The sequence below is a fragment of the Echeneis naucrates genome, chromosome 10, assembly GCF_900963305.1.
Source record: "Echeneis naucrates chromosome 10, fEcheNa1.1, whole genome shotgun sequence".
NCBI classification, from domain to species: Eukaryota; Metazoa; Chordata; class Actinopteri; order Carangiformes; family Echeneidae; genus Echeneis; species Echeneis naucrates.
In genome coordinates this window covers 13,045,376-13,062,307 of record NC_042520.1, presented here as the reverse complement: position 1 = coordinate 13,062,307, position 16,932 = coordinate 13,045,376, and the positions used below count along the sequence as shown (strand labels likewise).

The window sequence follows — 16,932 nt, the reverse complement described above, 5'->3', positions numbered from 1 at the left end:
AATACATCATTTCTGGTATCCTGAACGTTTCCCTTAAAAATCACCACCATATAAGAGCCTTAAATTGAAGGTGAAGAGTGAGTTTGTGAGTTTGAGGTGTGCTGACACTGATTTAATACAGCAGCACAGGATCTTTTTAGTGTCTAAGTCAGGCATGTATGGCGTGTATTTTGGTGCCGCGGATTCCTCCATAACATCTGATGTCTTTAGTCTGGTTAAAAAAAAATTAAGCTCTGTTTATTTATTTATTTATTTTTTGTCCAGTCACCTCTCAGAAACTAGAGAGGAGCTCCTGAACGCAAAGCTGTTCTCATTAGGCTCAGTATCTACAAGGAGCTGGCCCAGATAAACCTGCTCAGCAAGCCTTTCCCTGAAGAGTTACAGTTACTGTGCTAGATATGCAAAATCAAGCCACCACAGAACAGGACAAACTCAGTGCAAGGAAGATTTAAAGTCTGGTGTGCTGCTCAGAGAGCAATATTCCAATCAATTCCCCAAGTGTGTGTGTGTGTTTTGGTGTGACTGAGCAAGTGTTTGGAATAATTGAGTCTAGTCAAGAGTTACTGGAGGTCTAAGAGCATTACACACTTGAGTGTGATTGATAAAGTGGACTTGGCATTGTTTCCATACTAAGTCCACAAGCAGTATGAAACTGTGGCCTTAGAAACTCACTCTCTCTCTCTCAAACACACACACACACGCACAGTATGAATAGCTGACTGGTTTTTGGCAGCAATTCGCTCAACAGTACCATTAGCTCAAATTGTGACCTGTTCATTTGTAAACTGTACCAGTAAAAAAAAGATAGAGATAGAAAGTCAAACCTAGGGGTGTTCGAAAGAAGCAAAGCAATTATCGGATTTCTTAAATCCCAGCAGATAGTCACCACTTCTATTAACTCCTAAGATAAACACTCATTTATATAAAACTCCCTTCATATGATTAACTCCGTTTAAGCAAGAGGTTGCCATTTTAACACACAACTGTGTAAAATCAAAAAATTATTTTCCTTTTCAGTGTTGTGTGCTACATGTTTGTTTATCAGGTGGCTTGGGTGGCTTGAGGTCCTGACTCCTAACAGAGGATTCGGGATATTGTTTTTATTTTTATCTGAATATTCCTTTATCTCTTTCTCAGCGATTACTAACTCTCAAAAGCTGTTACAGTGGAAGGAATAGAAAATGGCCATGCTTTTAAATATTTTTTCAGTAGAATTGAGGGTCATGTTGGTCTGTGTGGTAAAGCGCTGAAGAAAATTGTCCTCTGGATGTCAGAGAGGATAAGTGCATTCCAAGAAGGTTAAAAAGAAACTGAAATTATGAGTCTTGTGGATTCGACCCCCCACTGTTTTATCCTGTAAACAGCCTTTGACTAATACAGACACATGTTGGTTGATTATCAAAAAGCATTGTGGTTTGATATCCACCCAGGCTCACATGCAGAGAGCATTAATACAAACATTAGGGTCAGCCAGACAGAAAGAACCCACCTTGGTCTAAAGACTTGGCAGGAGCCCAGCTTTTGAAGTAGTCATCCTGAGTGGAAACACAACACAAGAAACTGGGTTATAAAAAGAAAAAACAAATCAAAATTCCATGCAGAAAATATCTTTGAATTATTTTGTGAACCAGAGAAAGAACAGCTCAAACACTAAAACAAACTGAGAAAAAGCTGTCCTCATTCTTCTTTCCTTGTGTTCTTTCACAGACGCATTTTGTAAAAATGAACAATTGTGGGAGAGAAACAAAAAAAAAAAAAAAAAAAAAACTGTGAGGTGTAAAAGGAATGTCTTGGTGTGAAAAATAGGACAGAAGTATATAGAAAACCCCACAGGAGACACAACAGGGAACAAAGAAGGTTAGTAAGGAGGACTTGAACTTGGGAAAAAAAAGATTTCCTTTGAAGGTCAAGATGAGGAAGACAGCAGTGCTGTGGTTGTTTGAGGAGCGACAGTGTTGTTTCATGGTGTGCTATTCAACTGTTAGAATGTTTCCATAATCATATTTGAAGGAGCACAAATGACTCTCATTGCACAGATACTGTAAAGTCTAGACTCTGGAAGAAAGCCTCATCAACTGAAAATATTAAATTTAAAAATAATTGGCTTTTCTCAGCTAAGCTCACTTGAGAAGAGGTTTGGATTTGTTAAGCCAAATACATTTTGGTTCAATGGCTCCATTTAGAGTGGAATCCCTGCTCAGTAAGAGACATCTTCTATTGTGTAAAGCAATTAAAAAACCCATTATGAATAGTGCCAGGGCTTGAACACTGCTGTTTACCGTGAAAGTGTAAGTGAAAAAATTGTGCTATAAAACCAATATACAGATGAAGGCAGGAGGGGGGATAGAGAGTAGCTGCAGCCACTGATCATTTCAATGGTCCATTCTCTTATGTACGCAAGCTGAAGCTCATGTAGAACTGACTTCATAATTCTCCAGCCTTGAACTGAAAGATTTGCTTCTTTGGAGCTACTCTCTCATATTGTGCATTTAAAGGCATTATAGGTGATTTATAACACACTATTTTGTAGTTGGATGCAGATGTTAGAACATTTCCAGTGTTTACCAACCTGTAGGATATGTCAGCTCATTCTGTTAAGGCATATTTTAGTTTATGTCAGCAGTTTTTCACTACAGTATATTGCCATTATCTGTTTAAACAGGATTCCTCTGAGTACTGATGGGAAATTTCTAACTTTTAAATTAAGTAATTGATTAGATTTGCTAACAGCCACATTGTAGTGTTTTCTAAAGCCTTTGTGAAATTATTATCCAGTGCTGATAAATTCTAGACAGAGCAGAAAAAAGGTAGGCAGGGAGGTAAATGTCATTTGCAGTGAAAGTAATTTGCGCACACACACACACACACACACACACACACTCACAGTGAGCTGAAACGAATGCACATATGCACACGAATATACACAGTGGTGGCGTCTGCATCTGAAACAGTACCCAGAGTGAAACGTGTGTGTGTCAGCAGGGAGTGAGCCTGTGTCAGTGACAGTCTGTGAACCAGGCTGCAAAAACCTGCTGGGTCTGAAAGCAGGATCTCTACCTACTTTAATATTGGCGAAACAGAGAGAGAGAGATGAATGAATGGATGGATGGATGGATAAGCTGATGCATGGGTGAATGGATGTAGAGATTGAGGAAGAATTGTAAATTAGACATGTGGAAGAGTCCAGAGGAAATGGACAGCAGACCCATTCATCCAGTCCTTGTTCTATAAATGACTGCAGCCAGCATTTAAGCCAACACCAAGATTTGAAATGAGGAGATACAACCCAATTAGTTTCTCTTCATACAACTGTGTCCTCACTTTTTTTTTTTCTCTCTTACTTCATGTCCTCCTCACCTTCACTGTCTATTTTAAAAGGAACATTATAACTACAAGAGTGCATAGTTGGATGTTACTGGCTGAGGTAATTCTGCGCACTCCTGGCTTTAGCCTGAACTGGCAGAGTCCCAGTTGACAAACCAGTTCCAAGAAGAAAGAGTTTGTCCTTCTTTTATTTTTTGGTGCACAAACTTCACTGAACACATCCAGACGCTCTGAATGCGTGTGTCTTCCCCAGATAGAGGGGTCGGCTATAGCAGCAAATTAATGACAATGGCTTAAAATTAGGTGTTCAGCAAGAACATGTGCGGTGTTGTTCAGCTGCAGACACCTTTCTTCCAGGCCAGAAAATTATTGTGCGTGTGCGTGTTAGTACAGGACAAACTCTCTTCGCTGGCAGATGCTACTTCCATTTGTAGAAACTGCTCAATTTTAATATTCTGAACCATATCACATTATGGCTGACCAGCCACCCAACCTGTCATGCATTTAAATTGGCAACAATGGCTTAAAGAAAGTGCTAGGCAAACACTATATTGTCAAGGGCTGTCGAGGAGCTACTGCATTACGTTTCAAAGTACTCACATGAATTTACAAACACAAAGAATTTACTCACCTCGGCTTCCTTTAAATGTTTGCGGTGTAGCCAGGCAGAGGGGAGAGAGAGGAGAGAGAGAGAAAGAAAGGTCAATAATAATGACACAGCGTGCAATGTCTATCAGCCCTATTACTGTGTTACTCATTCTGAATACTGAGCTCAGATCTAGACATTCATTTAATAAAAACCAGATTCTGAAGGTGATAGAATACCAAAGAGTTCACACAAACAGACGCCACAGACACACACACACACATTTATGCTCACACTCATTGCATTATAAGATAGCCTTATTTGATGTGACATGTAATCTCAAGCACAGTGAGGGTAAACTGTACAGGCTTAGAGGAGAGACACTGTTAAAATGAGACAGAGAAAAAGGAGAAGTGAAGGTTTTATTGCTCTAAACGAATGGATAGTGGTAAACTGGAGTATCAGTATTGTATGTTTAATCTGCATTACAAAAGAGTCAGTAAAATGTTTGGTCAAATTGGAGCAGAGGTGGACAGAGTAAACAACTTCACTACTTTACTACTAGTAAAAGTACAAAAGTATTCTCTTAAAAAATACCTCAGGAAATACAGGAAAGGAAAGTAGTTTTTTTGTCATTATACAACACACTGATGTGATTCTGCACAGACATGTTTATAGCTCAAAAACACCTTCAGTCAAAGAGGCCCTACAAGAGCCGCTCTCTGGAGGGGTCCAGTCCAGTCTCTAGTCTCTGGAGGTGTTTGCTCCAGTCCAGACGTCTCCAGCTCCGGTCCTGGAGGGACACTGTCCTGCAGGTTTTAGATGTTTCCTGCTCCAACACACCTGATGATCAACGATCAGCTCGTCATCAAGCTCTGCTGAAGTCTGATCAGGAGTCACTCATTCGAATCAGGAAACATCCAGGACCGGATTTGGAGACATCTGGTCTAGTCTCTAGTCTCTGGAGGGGTCCAGTCAGTCTCTCGTCTGTACAAAACAGGTTCCAGTCTGTGGGGGGTCCAGGCTCTGGTGGTTGTGCTGTGTGTTACCTCGCGTTGCTGTCTCTTCTATTCACCTTGATTAATAGACAGTCCTGTGTCCTACATGTCTAGTTCCTCTTCTGCCTCCTTTTATTGTAGTACTTCTTGCCATAGATGCAGGATGACGGCAAAAATGGAGGCGAGAATTTGTGAGTTTAGAGTCGTGGCTCCACACTTTAGCTAGCTCAGCTTATGCTAGTGTAGCTGTAAAGCTAAGTCTGTTTCACCTTAGCTTGGCTCGTTGACGCTGGTAACCATGGTAACTAGCATGCACAGAAGAGGAGAGGCGGAGTAGGTGAACACATGGACCAGCTTTATTCAGCTCAACACAGGACTTTTAGGAGTTTCATCACACTGACTGTAAAGCTTACAGCGGCTACAGCTGGCGTTATTCCTCACACCATTCATCGGAGAGAGGGACAAACACGTAACACAACATGGCTACGTGCTGACTACGTCACACATTACCCAGAAGCCCACCCCCTTAAAGGGGAATGCTCAGGCCGGTCACACTGCTGCGGCCATGGGACAAGTGAACGAGAGGCTCAGGACCGAAGACCTGGAGTCTGATCCCCTAAAGTGGAGCTGTGTGGATATTAACCAGCTGCTTTATATCTCATGTGCCACAATTATCAACATATATTTCTATTTAGTTCCCCATTGCTGAGCCTATTTTGTGTTTGTAAACCTTTCATCATCTAATCTCTACAAAAACGAGCTGTGTGTCAGTCATGTTTGGAAGTCAAGCACATTGCAGTGTAAAAGTGCAATGTAAGTCTTATTGTGTGAATGACGCATGAAAGTGAATTTCCCTCAGGATAAATAAAGTACATATCTATCATATATATCTAATCTGCAAAAAAAAAACAAACAAACAAACAAACAAACAAACAAACATAAAACTATATTTCCGTTTCCCAGTTTGGGATGTAAATGAAAAATACAGATGGAGGATGCTAATCTATGAGTAATAGATTGGGCTATTGCAAGATACTCACCCATCAAAGTCAATGGGCGGGGGCCAGGCCAAAAACAATGAACAAGCAATGCTGGAGTGGAGTAAAAAGAATAATATTTGTCCTTCAAATGTAGTGAAGTGAAAGTAACAGTATCCCCCAAAAATAACACTCAAGTAAATTACAGATCTCACTCAAAAACTGTACTTAAGTACAGTACAGTAAATTTACTTTGTTACTGTCCACCCCTGATTTGGACTCAGAACAAAAATCTGATGTTTTTGCATTTTCTGCAGAATGTTTGTTGTTCTGTACCATCTGGACAATTGGTTGGCATTTTCATTTGAGTTTATTTTGACCTGCAGCTACAAACACGTGCGTACAAGAGAAGAGGTTTCAACTGCTCTTGTCAGTGTTTGCGGTGAACCAGCAGAGGACCGTAGCCGAGGTGTTGCTGCCCGGCATGCAGCTTGGCAGTTTTTTTTTTTTTTTTTTTAAACTAGCTGGTGTTGCTTAAGGTAACAGCAGTTGTAACTAGCCCTCTTATTATTCAGTCTTAGTCTCAGGGATGACCTTTCCTCTCCCAGGACCTCTATTAATATTTTAGTGTGCTCATCTCAAAAGCATTAACTGGCTGTTTTAGCTCACTGCGACACTGCCCCAATGTCATTCAAACCCTTCAAATGATTACAAGGAGATAATACGTTGGTGCTATTAACATATCATCTTTGTTGGAGGTGGTGTTGGAATTTGGGTAATTTTCAGGATATCTCATCTGTGTCCATTTTATGTTGCAAACACAGCAGGAGCTTGCTGGCAGGCATCTTTTTTATGGGTTGATTGAGATCTGTTGGAAATATAACAAAAGCTGATGGGACATGTTGTTCATGATACAATGTATTTAGCAGTGCCTCCATTTTAATTATGCTTCATTGACATCAAGTCAGTGTCACCTTTATGTTGCAGAGAGTACTTCTATTACACGTTGCAGATTAGCTGTTAGACAGCTGTGCAATTAAGTTAAACTAAGCTGCAGTGGTCTCACACATTCTCCTCAGAGGGCAATAATGAAATGCAGTGGGAAATACTGAATACTTGATGAAAACTTCAGTTCAGCATTTCCTGTATGCTTGGTGCTGTTGTTACTTCTCATTGTTTGACCCCTGTGAACTCTGGGCTCCAGTGTCAGTCAGTAATTACACTTTTGCTGTGGCAAACAATAAAATGTCATACTTTTGTTATTTGGCTCAAAATTACTGTGCTTCATAAGAAAATGAACAAAGATTTTGGTTTTCAATCTTTAAAACCCTGGCATGCTAGCTAGCATTAGCCGACTTCATTAGAAAGCTGAATTGTGTGGCATGTAAACATCTTATCCGGGTTTCTAATTATTCTCTGTAGTATTAACAGGTGCTTGATGGTGATTAATATTGTAAAGATGGTTGACAGGCTCACTGAAAAGTCTGACAGAGGGATGAATACAGATTAATTGGAGAAGGTATCCACCACATTTGATGATGTGAAAACAAAAAATTCTGTGCTTTCACTATCAGTCATGGCGGGCTTCTGAATTCATTTATTAGAGCCAAAGCAATCCCTAGTCTCATGATAATGTAAATGTATTCCAGGTAGTGAGGTTTACACATTTCAGAAAAGGAACAAAGATTGGTACTCTGCGTCTGCAGATACTTCAAGTTAAGCCTTGGAATTGATATCAGGAGAAAAAAGGCTGGAATAATGCATCCCTAATGCAGAAGATAAACGTTATTGTTACTCATAACTGATGATCTGATGGAAAATTTAAATCCTGCAGAAAGCAGGCAGCTACAAACCCTAATACATTCACCTCGTAGCTGGATAAAAAGTATAATAACGTATATACAAAGGAATTCATAACGTGGTTCTTGTTATTCAGTGAGAACCGAAGAAGCCCAACAACCATAATAAGACACTATTGCTTATATATGCAAACCAGCCAGAGGTCAGGAAAATGATTTATTCCCGGTGTATTAATTAATGATTTACTTGTGGGGATGGTCTCAAAAGCAGTTTTTAAATTTGATGGTGACCTCCTCACAGTCAGTCTGTCTCTTGAGCCTCCACCAAAATCATCTCTTTTTCTCTCTCTCCAGCTTAAAGCGGTGGCCCTGAGATTTCATCTGATAGCAGATCCCTGAGGAAGCCTGTGACAGGAAAAGGAGCAGAATTGATTCAGAAGGAAATCAAAGAGGGAATGGCTTCAGCCCGATTAGCTTTTCTCAGCAGAAATAACCTCAACTGAGCGTGTGTGTGTGTGTGTGTCTTTGAGAGTATGTACATGCACACATGCTTAAACTCACAAGTGGGTATTTGTGAATTTGCACAAATACTCCCACTAACATTAAAATTGGCATAGCCAGGCCTGAAGTGCTGACTGGAGATGTCATAATCAGGGGATGGGGATGCAAATCTGGCCTCTTGGTAGAAACTAAACAGCATTAAAAATTTACTGTGTACTTGATCCATTTTATTCATGTCTCTGGAACCTTGCCGAATTCTTTCCCACCCCCACATTTTTTACCAATAGTTTCTAATTCATTCCCCTCTACTCCCCCTTTCCTTCCTTCCAAACACCAAATCTCTACTGTCGTCCTTAGGCGGCATCCTGCTTGTAGACAAGCTCCATTCTGGGATCTGATCAGTACCCTGTGAAGCTGATATATGAGCTGTTTGAGCAGATAGCATAACAGAGCAAAGAGAGAATTTTAAAGATACACTGCATCGGATTACTGATAGTCCTTTGCAAAAGCGAAGAATGCTGAGTGGGACCAGTAGATACAGTTTTGCGTCAACACCTGAAGTCTTCAGGGGAGAAACTCACACACATTGTGCAAAAAAAAAAAAAAAAAAAAAAAAAAGAACGTGTTCCCACAAGAAACAACGTCCTGAGGAGCAGGTAACCTTAAACTATGATGTCCACTGGGCTTGTCACATTCTCCAAACTAAGCAAAATCATCATCAAAACTTTAACCACAATAATTTGTCTAATCCAAACAGAGCTATGGTAGAGCTCAGCTCTGTCATTTATCATGTATGATATGAAAAAGTGTGCTTTTTTTTTTATTAATACCACATGAACCACTTTTAGAAATGTATATTGCTTTTAAAAGAGCAGTTAAGGCAATTATATTGATGAAGGTAACACAATTATTCAGGCTTATGAAGGCTTCCTGGCCATTGTCATTATGGAGGGGGGTTTAATATGGGAACTCATTAACTGTCAAATGTTTGACAAATTACTTGGATCAGTAGTTTTCTAAGTGACTTTGAGGACATTACATGCTATTAACGTTATGACCAGCACTCAATTCCACAGTACTGTGAGGTCATGTGGTTTAGGCTTAACTGGATAAGCAGTTTGATTCCAATCATGGATGTGAAGCTGCTTTGTAAACCTGTAGCTGATGTATCTTATGATTACTGAGTTGAGTTACATAATTTACCTACAATATGAAACATCTGAACTTGTAGTGGTCTTTAACACCTGTCGTCAGGACATTTTATTTTAGATGAGTAAAAGTGAAATAGAGCAGATGACTGTGGTTTTTACAACCTTTTTCTTCTTCAAATTTTATTTATTAATGTATATTTACTACACAGAACGAACAGGCCTTGTGTTGGCTGATTTGTTGATTAAAAAAAAAAAAAAAAGTGTAGATATGTTCACATCTTAAGTCTGTTTTTAGTTTTTTATGTTTGTAATAACCAGGATTTAAATGGTTTAATGGCAGCATTTTCAACACGCTATTGTAGGTTTAAAAGGAAAAATTTTCAATACAATATTATTTAGTTGCGTGTGTCTGCTGTAATGGTGGCTTATTTACATTGTTTGCAGTTGAATTATCAAAGACAAAGAAGAATTTGAGAGAATAGAGCTATACTAAAACAGGAGGAGGTGAAGAAAAATGTAAAGAGAAGAAGGTGAGGGGAAGCAGAGAAAGAGCGATAGAGGTCCACTTTCCGGTAGTGCAGCTTCACTGGAGTCTATCGAGTATTCGTGTCTACATGTTGCAGACTGACAGGCTGCATCTCATTCATATGAACAGAGAGGTTACGCTGAATATTACATGTGTTGCAGAGAAGATGAAGCAGAACACTACCGCACGCGTACATATTGTAGATGTGCGCGCACACACCTGCGAGAGTGTAAACTCATATTAATGGGTTTTTGGAAAGAGAGACTTCCCCACCTGCTCTCCACTTCTCTCTCACACACACAAACAGGCAATTATGCTGAACAAAACATGGCTTCATTGTTAAGACCAGACTGTAAAGTTGCATAAGGATCTGGCTAACCAATGAGAACATTCACAGCCAAACCGGCCTCTCTAAACTGAGAAAAACAACTTCTTTTTTCTGCTTGCTTCCCCTCATCTTGCCCATCGCTTTCTATTTTTATAGTCACCCTCATTCATCAGCTCTCTTCCTCTCTCCTCTGCTCCTGTTTTTTTTCCTTTTCCCCCCCACTGCTGAAAACATCTCTCAACTGATCCAGAAACTGAACAATGTGGCTCAAAGCTGAACATCAAAAATCTGCTTCCTCGTCGTTCTGTTTTTTTCGTTTTCACGTTAATGAGGGAAAACCCTTCACTGAGCAGTCTGTTACTCAAAACATCTTTCCATCTTCCCACTCTTCCAACTTCTTTGTCTTTGTAATACCCTCTCCAAACTAACTCTCTTTCCCATTTCTTCTATTTCCCAGTTTCAGGACATAGAACACAAAAATCAATCAATGCACGGGATAGGAGTAGTGGAAAGAGGCGAGCGGTAGTTAAGAGTGAGATTTCAAAAATATTGTAGTGAGTAGAAAGGAGAAACTGGGAAGAAAACTAGAGTTTGAGGGAAACAAAGACTAAAGACAGGACAAAGGATGGGAATGGTGGTGAAGCCATGAGAAACAACGGTCTTTGCACCTCCTCAGTGACAGAAACCAAACATGCTCAGAGCTATAGCTGGCTTGGATGAATGGTCCTTGCAGTATCTATAGTTGTAGCTCCATGCAAATATTTATTCATTTTTAAATATATCACTTGTGAAGAAAGCCAGCCAATTGCTAAGAAGGGAGAAGGTAATGACTGACATTGTTGTGGATAAGATTTAGCTTTTAAAACTGTGCCTCTCTTGCCCATTTCAGACCGCCCCCTGCTTTTATATTCGTGGATTGATAAATCAAGAACTAAATGTCTAACTGTCTCTACCTGGAGGAAAAGCTGACCTGATGTTACACTAATGGTTTGGGTATTTCTTATTCATTGCGGTCAAAACTGTCTCGTAGGTGGAGACATAATTACTTTAAATATAACATTAGAACAAACATTTACATAGAAAATTCTAAAACTCCCTGTGATGTCTTTCCCTTGATTATATTGTACAAAAAGAATAGAAAACACAGAAATTGGTAGATTTTCACAGTTTGCCATACTCTTGCCATTTCTGGGCTATACGGATTATTTTTATAAACACGATCCATTCTTACAGATTTGTCAAGAACACACAGCTGCAGTGGAAAAAGTGGATATTGGTTCATCCCCATCAATGATTTGGCAAATGTGTGAATAACTGAGAGGATGAAAAAGTCACTAAGTCAGTACAAGAATAAAGAGAAAAGGCTGAGGAAAATGCAGCCATGTTTGAATTAAACAAATGCAGAGAAGCAACTGTGGAGGATAAAATGAAAGTGAAGACAGAGAGAAACTGACAGGGAAACAAGACCGGGTCAAAGACAGAGTGTATCTGCGTTCTGCTGGTGTCAGCCAGGTTCAACTCTTTATATGTTTGTGTCTCTTCTGCTTGCTGTGCTCACATTATTTTAATACAGCTGAATTTACAACAAAACTGCTCTGTGACTTGTTACTAGACTACTCGATAACTTTCAAGCCTTTTCCAAACTGCTGCTCTGCTGCTAAAAGTCCTGGTTTACAACCATGACATTGTCTGACAAAAACACCATTCACTCAAGTCAAAGGCACCGGTTGTGTTGTGGGCAGCATTGGTGTTCGCATCTATGGAAAGTGGCAAAGGGTTGTTGAAAAAGTCATTACATTTATTAAAGCCAGTCAGTCGGTGAATTTAGGTTTATTGGGCTGACCTTGTTGTTGCAATCCAGCCCAAAATACTAAATCTCAAATGATTTACTTGAGATTCAGACATTTCCTCCACACACCTCAGAGTGATGTTTGTCAAGGTTGCTGTCAGATCAGCGTTCCTTCAACTTGTAATTCTCACAGTAGCTCACAGGCGGGGGAAGGTCAACTTAGACCTAAAGCTGATAAGGGCACACTCTGCTGGATACAGTATAATAAATAACAGATAAGATGTCACAGGATTAGCTTGACACGGCAACACGCCTTCTGCCTGTTGACCGCGGCTGAGGACACAGACAACACCAAATCATTCCTCGTCTTTGTGTCTACTTGCCTCCAGGTTTGTGAGCGAGGCGGACAGGTGAACTCCAAGCACTGATCTTTGATTCACTTATCGTTGGCCTGAGCTCCACCTTTGACCATGCAGCCATAAGCCAGTTGAAGAATAAGCTGTGCTGCTGGTGACCAACAACTCTTCACACATTTAGATCTTTAGATCTTAAAGAGGATATTGTGAACTGTCGTCTAACCGCCTCTGCTCTGTTCTGCTAATGTTTTCTAAATTGGTCCTAAATACCCAAAGCAAAATAATTAACGTGAAAATGGCACAGAAAGTGACGGTGAATGAGTGGAAATCACAGGTAGAAAGACTTAATAGTCTCTTTTCTGTTGTTTTTAACTAGTGACTACATCTGCAATTTGTCACATTAGAGGGAACTTGCGCTTAAAAAAAAAAAAAGATTTGGCTCTGACTGAATCCATATATTTGCATTGATTAGCTGTGAGAAAAATCTACAATGGTAATAAATGGATGCATATATGAGTAAAGCACACAAAATAAGGGCAGAGGCTGCAAAAGTTTAAAACAAACATAATGTATTCATAAGCCAACTGTATTTCTCTCTCACGCTCTCTGTGAGTTAGGACACTAAACAGAGATCTTTTGAGTCTCACTGTGAAAATGCATGAAAAGTGGTATTAATTATTCAAAAGGTGCACGAACGGGACCATGATAGTGGGCTTACAGCCGTGTGTTTTGGGCAGTTGTTCTAGTCTGAGCTCACATGCATTATTCAAATACAGTAGCTAACTTCCAGTGGAAAAATCTTTATCTTTAAATACCATCCTATCTGATAGAATCCCTCAGCTCCCATCTGTATCCCGCGGTGATAGTGTGGATGTGGCGACGGGCCAAGTGTTAAGCCAATCATACAGAGGCTCTCTTATCTGTCTGCTCCGCTGGGGAAACAAGGGAAGAGCTCAGGAGGACAGAGAGATAAATGTTCATTCTTTACTCCAAGTACATTACTCTGCTCTGTTTAATCTTCTCCTGCTCCCATCTTTCCTCCACCTCAGTTCCCCTCAGTAAGTTTGCAGTTTCTTCCCTCCTCAGCATCTTAGTAGAGTTGTCCCGAACCAGTCAAAGCAGTCTTGTACTCAGCTGGTCCCTGCCCCCCCTCCCCAAACCGGCTCTTCCTTGTTTGCCTTCATTCCGCTGCGACACTTTCTGTCTTTCTTCTTGTTTGCCTGCATGTTCGCAGAGTAAATGTCAGCAGAAAGTTCAAAGGAAGCCTCTGGGATGAAGCTCCAAACTAAATGCAAGTCAAATGAATGCAGAAGATGTCCACACCACACCAGGCTCCAGACAAGTGCTCACACTAAACCTTTCCCTCAGTGTATTTATGTTTGCTGCATGTGAATTGAACAATTGTTGGTAAAAACTGTTTTGTTTTTTGCCTTGTGGGTTTTTCTGGAGGTCCCCAAACCATATTTATAGTGAAAGTATAATTTAAACCATATATCCCCCAATTTACTGGTGCATGTTCAAAGACAGCGATTTATTGTTCAAGCTTATGGTGTGCCTCATGAACAGAAAGTCTGCTGTTGCTGCAGAGCAATGCATTGGGGAAAAAAATGCTGATATTTACGTTCAATCTAAAAAATTTTGCAGAGCACCACCACCAGCACCACATATATAAGAGTTATGGGTCTTTGAGAGATCAAGGGCTTCATTTAATTTAAAGGTTGCAGGTTTTAGGGCTGCAGCTATCATCCAAACTTCCTCTTATTAAAAATTTTAAAGATATTTTATATATAGATTTTTTTTAATCATATGAAGATAACTTCCTGGACCCAGCTGTGATGCCAAAAGACATTCAGCTCAACAGCGAAACACATTCAATGTAATATAAAAAAAGCAGGAAATATAAAGCCATCGTAGTATTGATCTTTGCCCTTAAAAAACTAAAGCAATTAAGGTCAGCGTACGTATCAGAATAGCTGCTGAGTCATCGAGTATTTCTTTTAGTGCTATCCTCAGTAGCTCTGACTATCACAGAGAAATTGTAGTAAAACATGCAATGAATTGCTGCTCAAGCACAACTTTTTACTCTGCCACTTTTGTTTTTAGGTTAAAAACTGACATGGGAACATGTTACTGATCTGTTCTGACCCAAAAAGCACTGAAGCACATTGACCCCTTTATACTCAGAATCCTCAATTAGTTCCCTATTTTATGCCCCCAAGGAAAACACAGAAGCAAGGAAAAAAAAAACAATTTAATTAATTGGAGTCAGAAAATGTGAGCAAGACTGAACTTTCCTTCATTCCATATTTATCACATCAGGGTGCATCTGGCAAAAGGAAATAATGTAACACAGGGAACTAGTCTGGATTTGACCCACAAAAGGGCAATTTAGAGACAACGACAGACCCACTCACACACACAAACAGTGGGACAAAAAAAGTAGATCTTCTATAGGAAGGAAGGAGGATTTTAAGCAGGACAAGACAAACATTGTTTCCTTGCACTGCTACATCCACTGTCTTATAAACACAACAGGGGAACAGCAGCTCGCACTGTGTTTGATCAAAGTTAGTAGTACAGACTGCAGTGTAACACACACGCGCACACACATACAACCCTACCACCCACAACAGCCAGGAGCTAATTTCACACAGTCTCATGGGAGTTCAAAAGGCTTAGTCAGGAGCAGAGTTAGTGAGGGAAACAAAGAGAAAAGAGTTAAAGGTGCTGATGTAGGAAAATGAGAAGGAGAATGAATTGAAAAGGTGAAGGCTGGGTAAAAGCCACAGAGAAGGAGAAAAGGAGATGAGCACTGAGGAGAGAGATGACGTGAAGAGGTCAGATTTTATAATGTGGTAGCAGAGAAATGCAGATTCAGGAAATACTGACATCTTTATCCAAATAAGCACAAAAGTAAAGTTGTGCTCAAACAACACACAAAAGCCACCTTATACTTCAACACAAACAATGTTTATGATGTTTGTGCTTTGTTACATTAGTATGTCACAGTACAATTTACCTTGGAGATTTTCTTATTATACCGATCAGTCATACATACTGATGTGTCTTATTTACTGTGAGTTTTAACATGACTCATTTTTAAAAAAATCAATTAAGGTCATTTAAAACTGATGGATGCAGCAAAATACGCAAATAATACATCAAAATGACAACCTAAAAAAAAAAAAAAGGAAAGAACTATCTAAGCTATTATTATAAGATAATATGAATAAAAAATATTTTATATGCATCACTTACTTGAAAAGAATCACTGTGTTTGAGCAGCTTCAGTTAATGTTTGGGTGGTGTGAGGAAAAAATCTGACTTTTCCATAATGTCTGTAATATCTCTGAATTACAGTTAGGTAATCGTCTGACCAAGTGTGATCCTGAAGGCTTTCTCTAAAGGAGAGGGATGCAACCAAGAGGGGAACAAAGCCCTTTTAGCATCAGCAGGACACATGAACCCAGATGGTGTTTGACCTTTCCTGTCTGAGTGGTTAATCCTGTCAGATCTGTTTCCAGCGGCCGGCCTCTGCTGGACGGTAATAGCCCCAAACTCCACTTTCAAGAACGTGGCAGAATTCTAAACTGTTAATTATACACTAACCGAAGATCAAGCACACACACCAGTACGTACTATATATATATATTTTTTTTTTTTCTCCATAGTTTCATAATTTGGATTATAACTACAGAGAACTAAAAAGAGACAGAATGATACACATATACTCTCATGCATGCACTCAGGCGTGCACATAAATTGCTGTGTTTTACTCATCTCATCACCTCTATCATTCTACACTGCTACTATCTCGGCCCTCTCTCTCTCTCTCCCCTTGACAAACAAACAACACCAGGGCCCTAACAACCCCACATGGGATTTGGCCCTTCCAACTGGGTGATCTCTGCACTGATGGACTGAACAATGCTATTTTCCTCTACATAGGTCATATAATGATCTTGCACAATTACTCCATGAACCTTAATGCCGCAGACAACCTCACTGCAGAAATTTGTATCGAGAGAGAGGCATCTTACTGTTACTCCAATTCAACCCATGTCTGAAATGACATACAGTGAAGTATTTCTTCTCTCTTCTGAGTCAACAAAAACAATCAAATTTAATGAGCCCTCCTGGGGGAAGAGCCCCTCCACTAAATTTACTGGTTAATGGAAGCCTGAGTTCACTCTTTTAGAGAGGCAACAAGGATTTACAACAGGCCCTGATCATATACAACCACCGTTCTGCTTTTTGCTCACTTATGATGATATATGGCACAGTCAGAAAGCATTAAGAAAGACACGATTTTTCATAGTTTTGGCTTGACTCCAACGCATTGAAAATCACTATGAGGTTACAATTTTGACTCTGATTATTTGGGTGCAGAGAGTAAAACCTTTTTTTTTTCCCCATGCAAAGAAATGCAAACAGCGCGTCAAGAGCTGCATGGTATTTACTGGAGTAAATTCTTCAGGGGTTCACCACCAAAGTGGAATAAAATGTGATGAAATTAAAAAAAAAATAAAAAAAATAGAATGTCTTCATTGGTATTCAGTTATGTTCCGTGTCCAATTATTGAGGAACTGTGAATAAT

At 39.7% G+C, this 16,932-nt stretch overlaps 1 protein-coding gene across 1 annotated transcript in view; it reads right to left on the bottom strand.

Moving 5' to 3' along the window:
• spock1 (SPARC (osteonectin), cwcv and kazal like domains proteoglycan 1) overlaps window positions 1-16,932 on the bottom strand; it is an 82,252-nt gene that overhangs the window by 39,399 nt on the left and 25,921 nt on the right. Inside the window, exons 3-4 of the mRNA XM_029512667.1 lie at window positions 3,956-3,964; window positions 1,490-1,535 (exon numbers count right to left, since the gene is read on the bottom strand). Of these exons, the coding sequence (XP_029368527.1) occupies window positions 1,490-1,535; window positions 3,956-3,964 (55 nt within the window). The remainder of the gene's footprint in view (window positions 1-1,489; window positions 1,536-3,955; window positions 3,965-16,932) is intronic.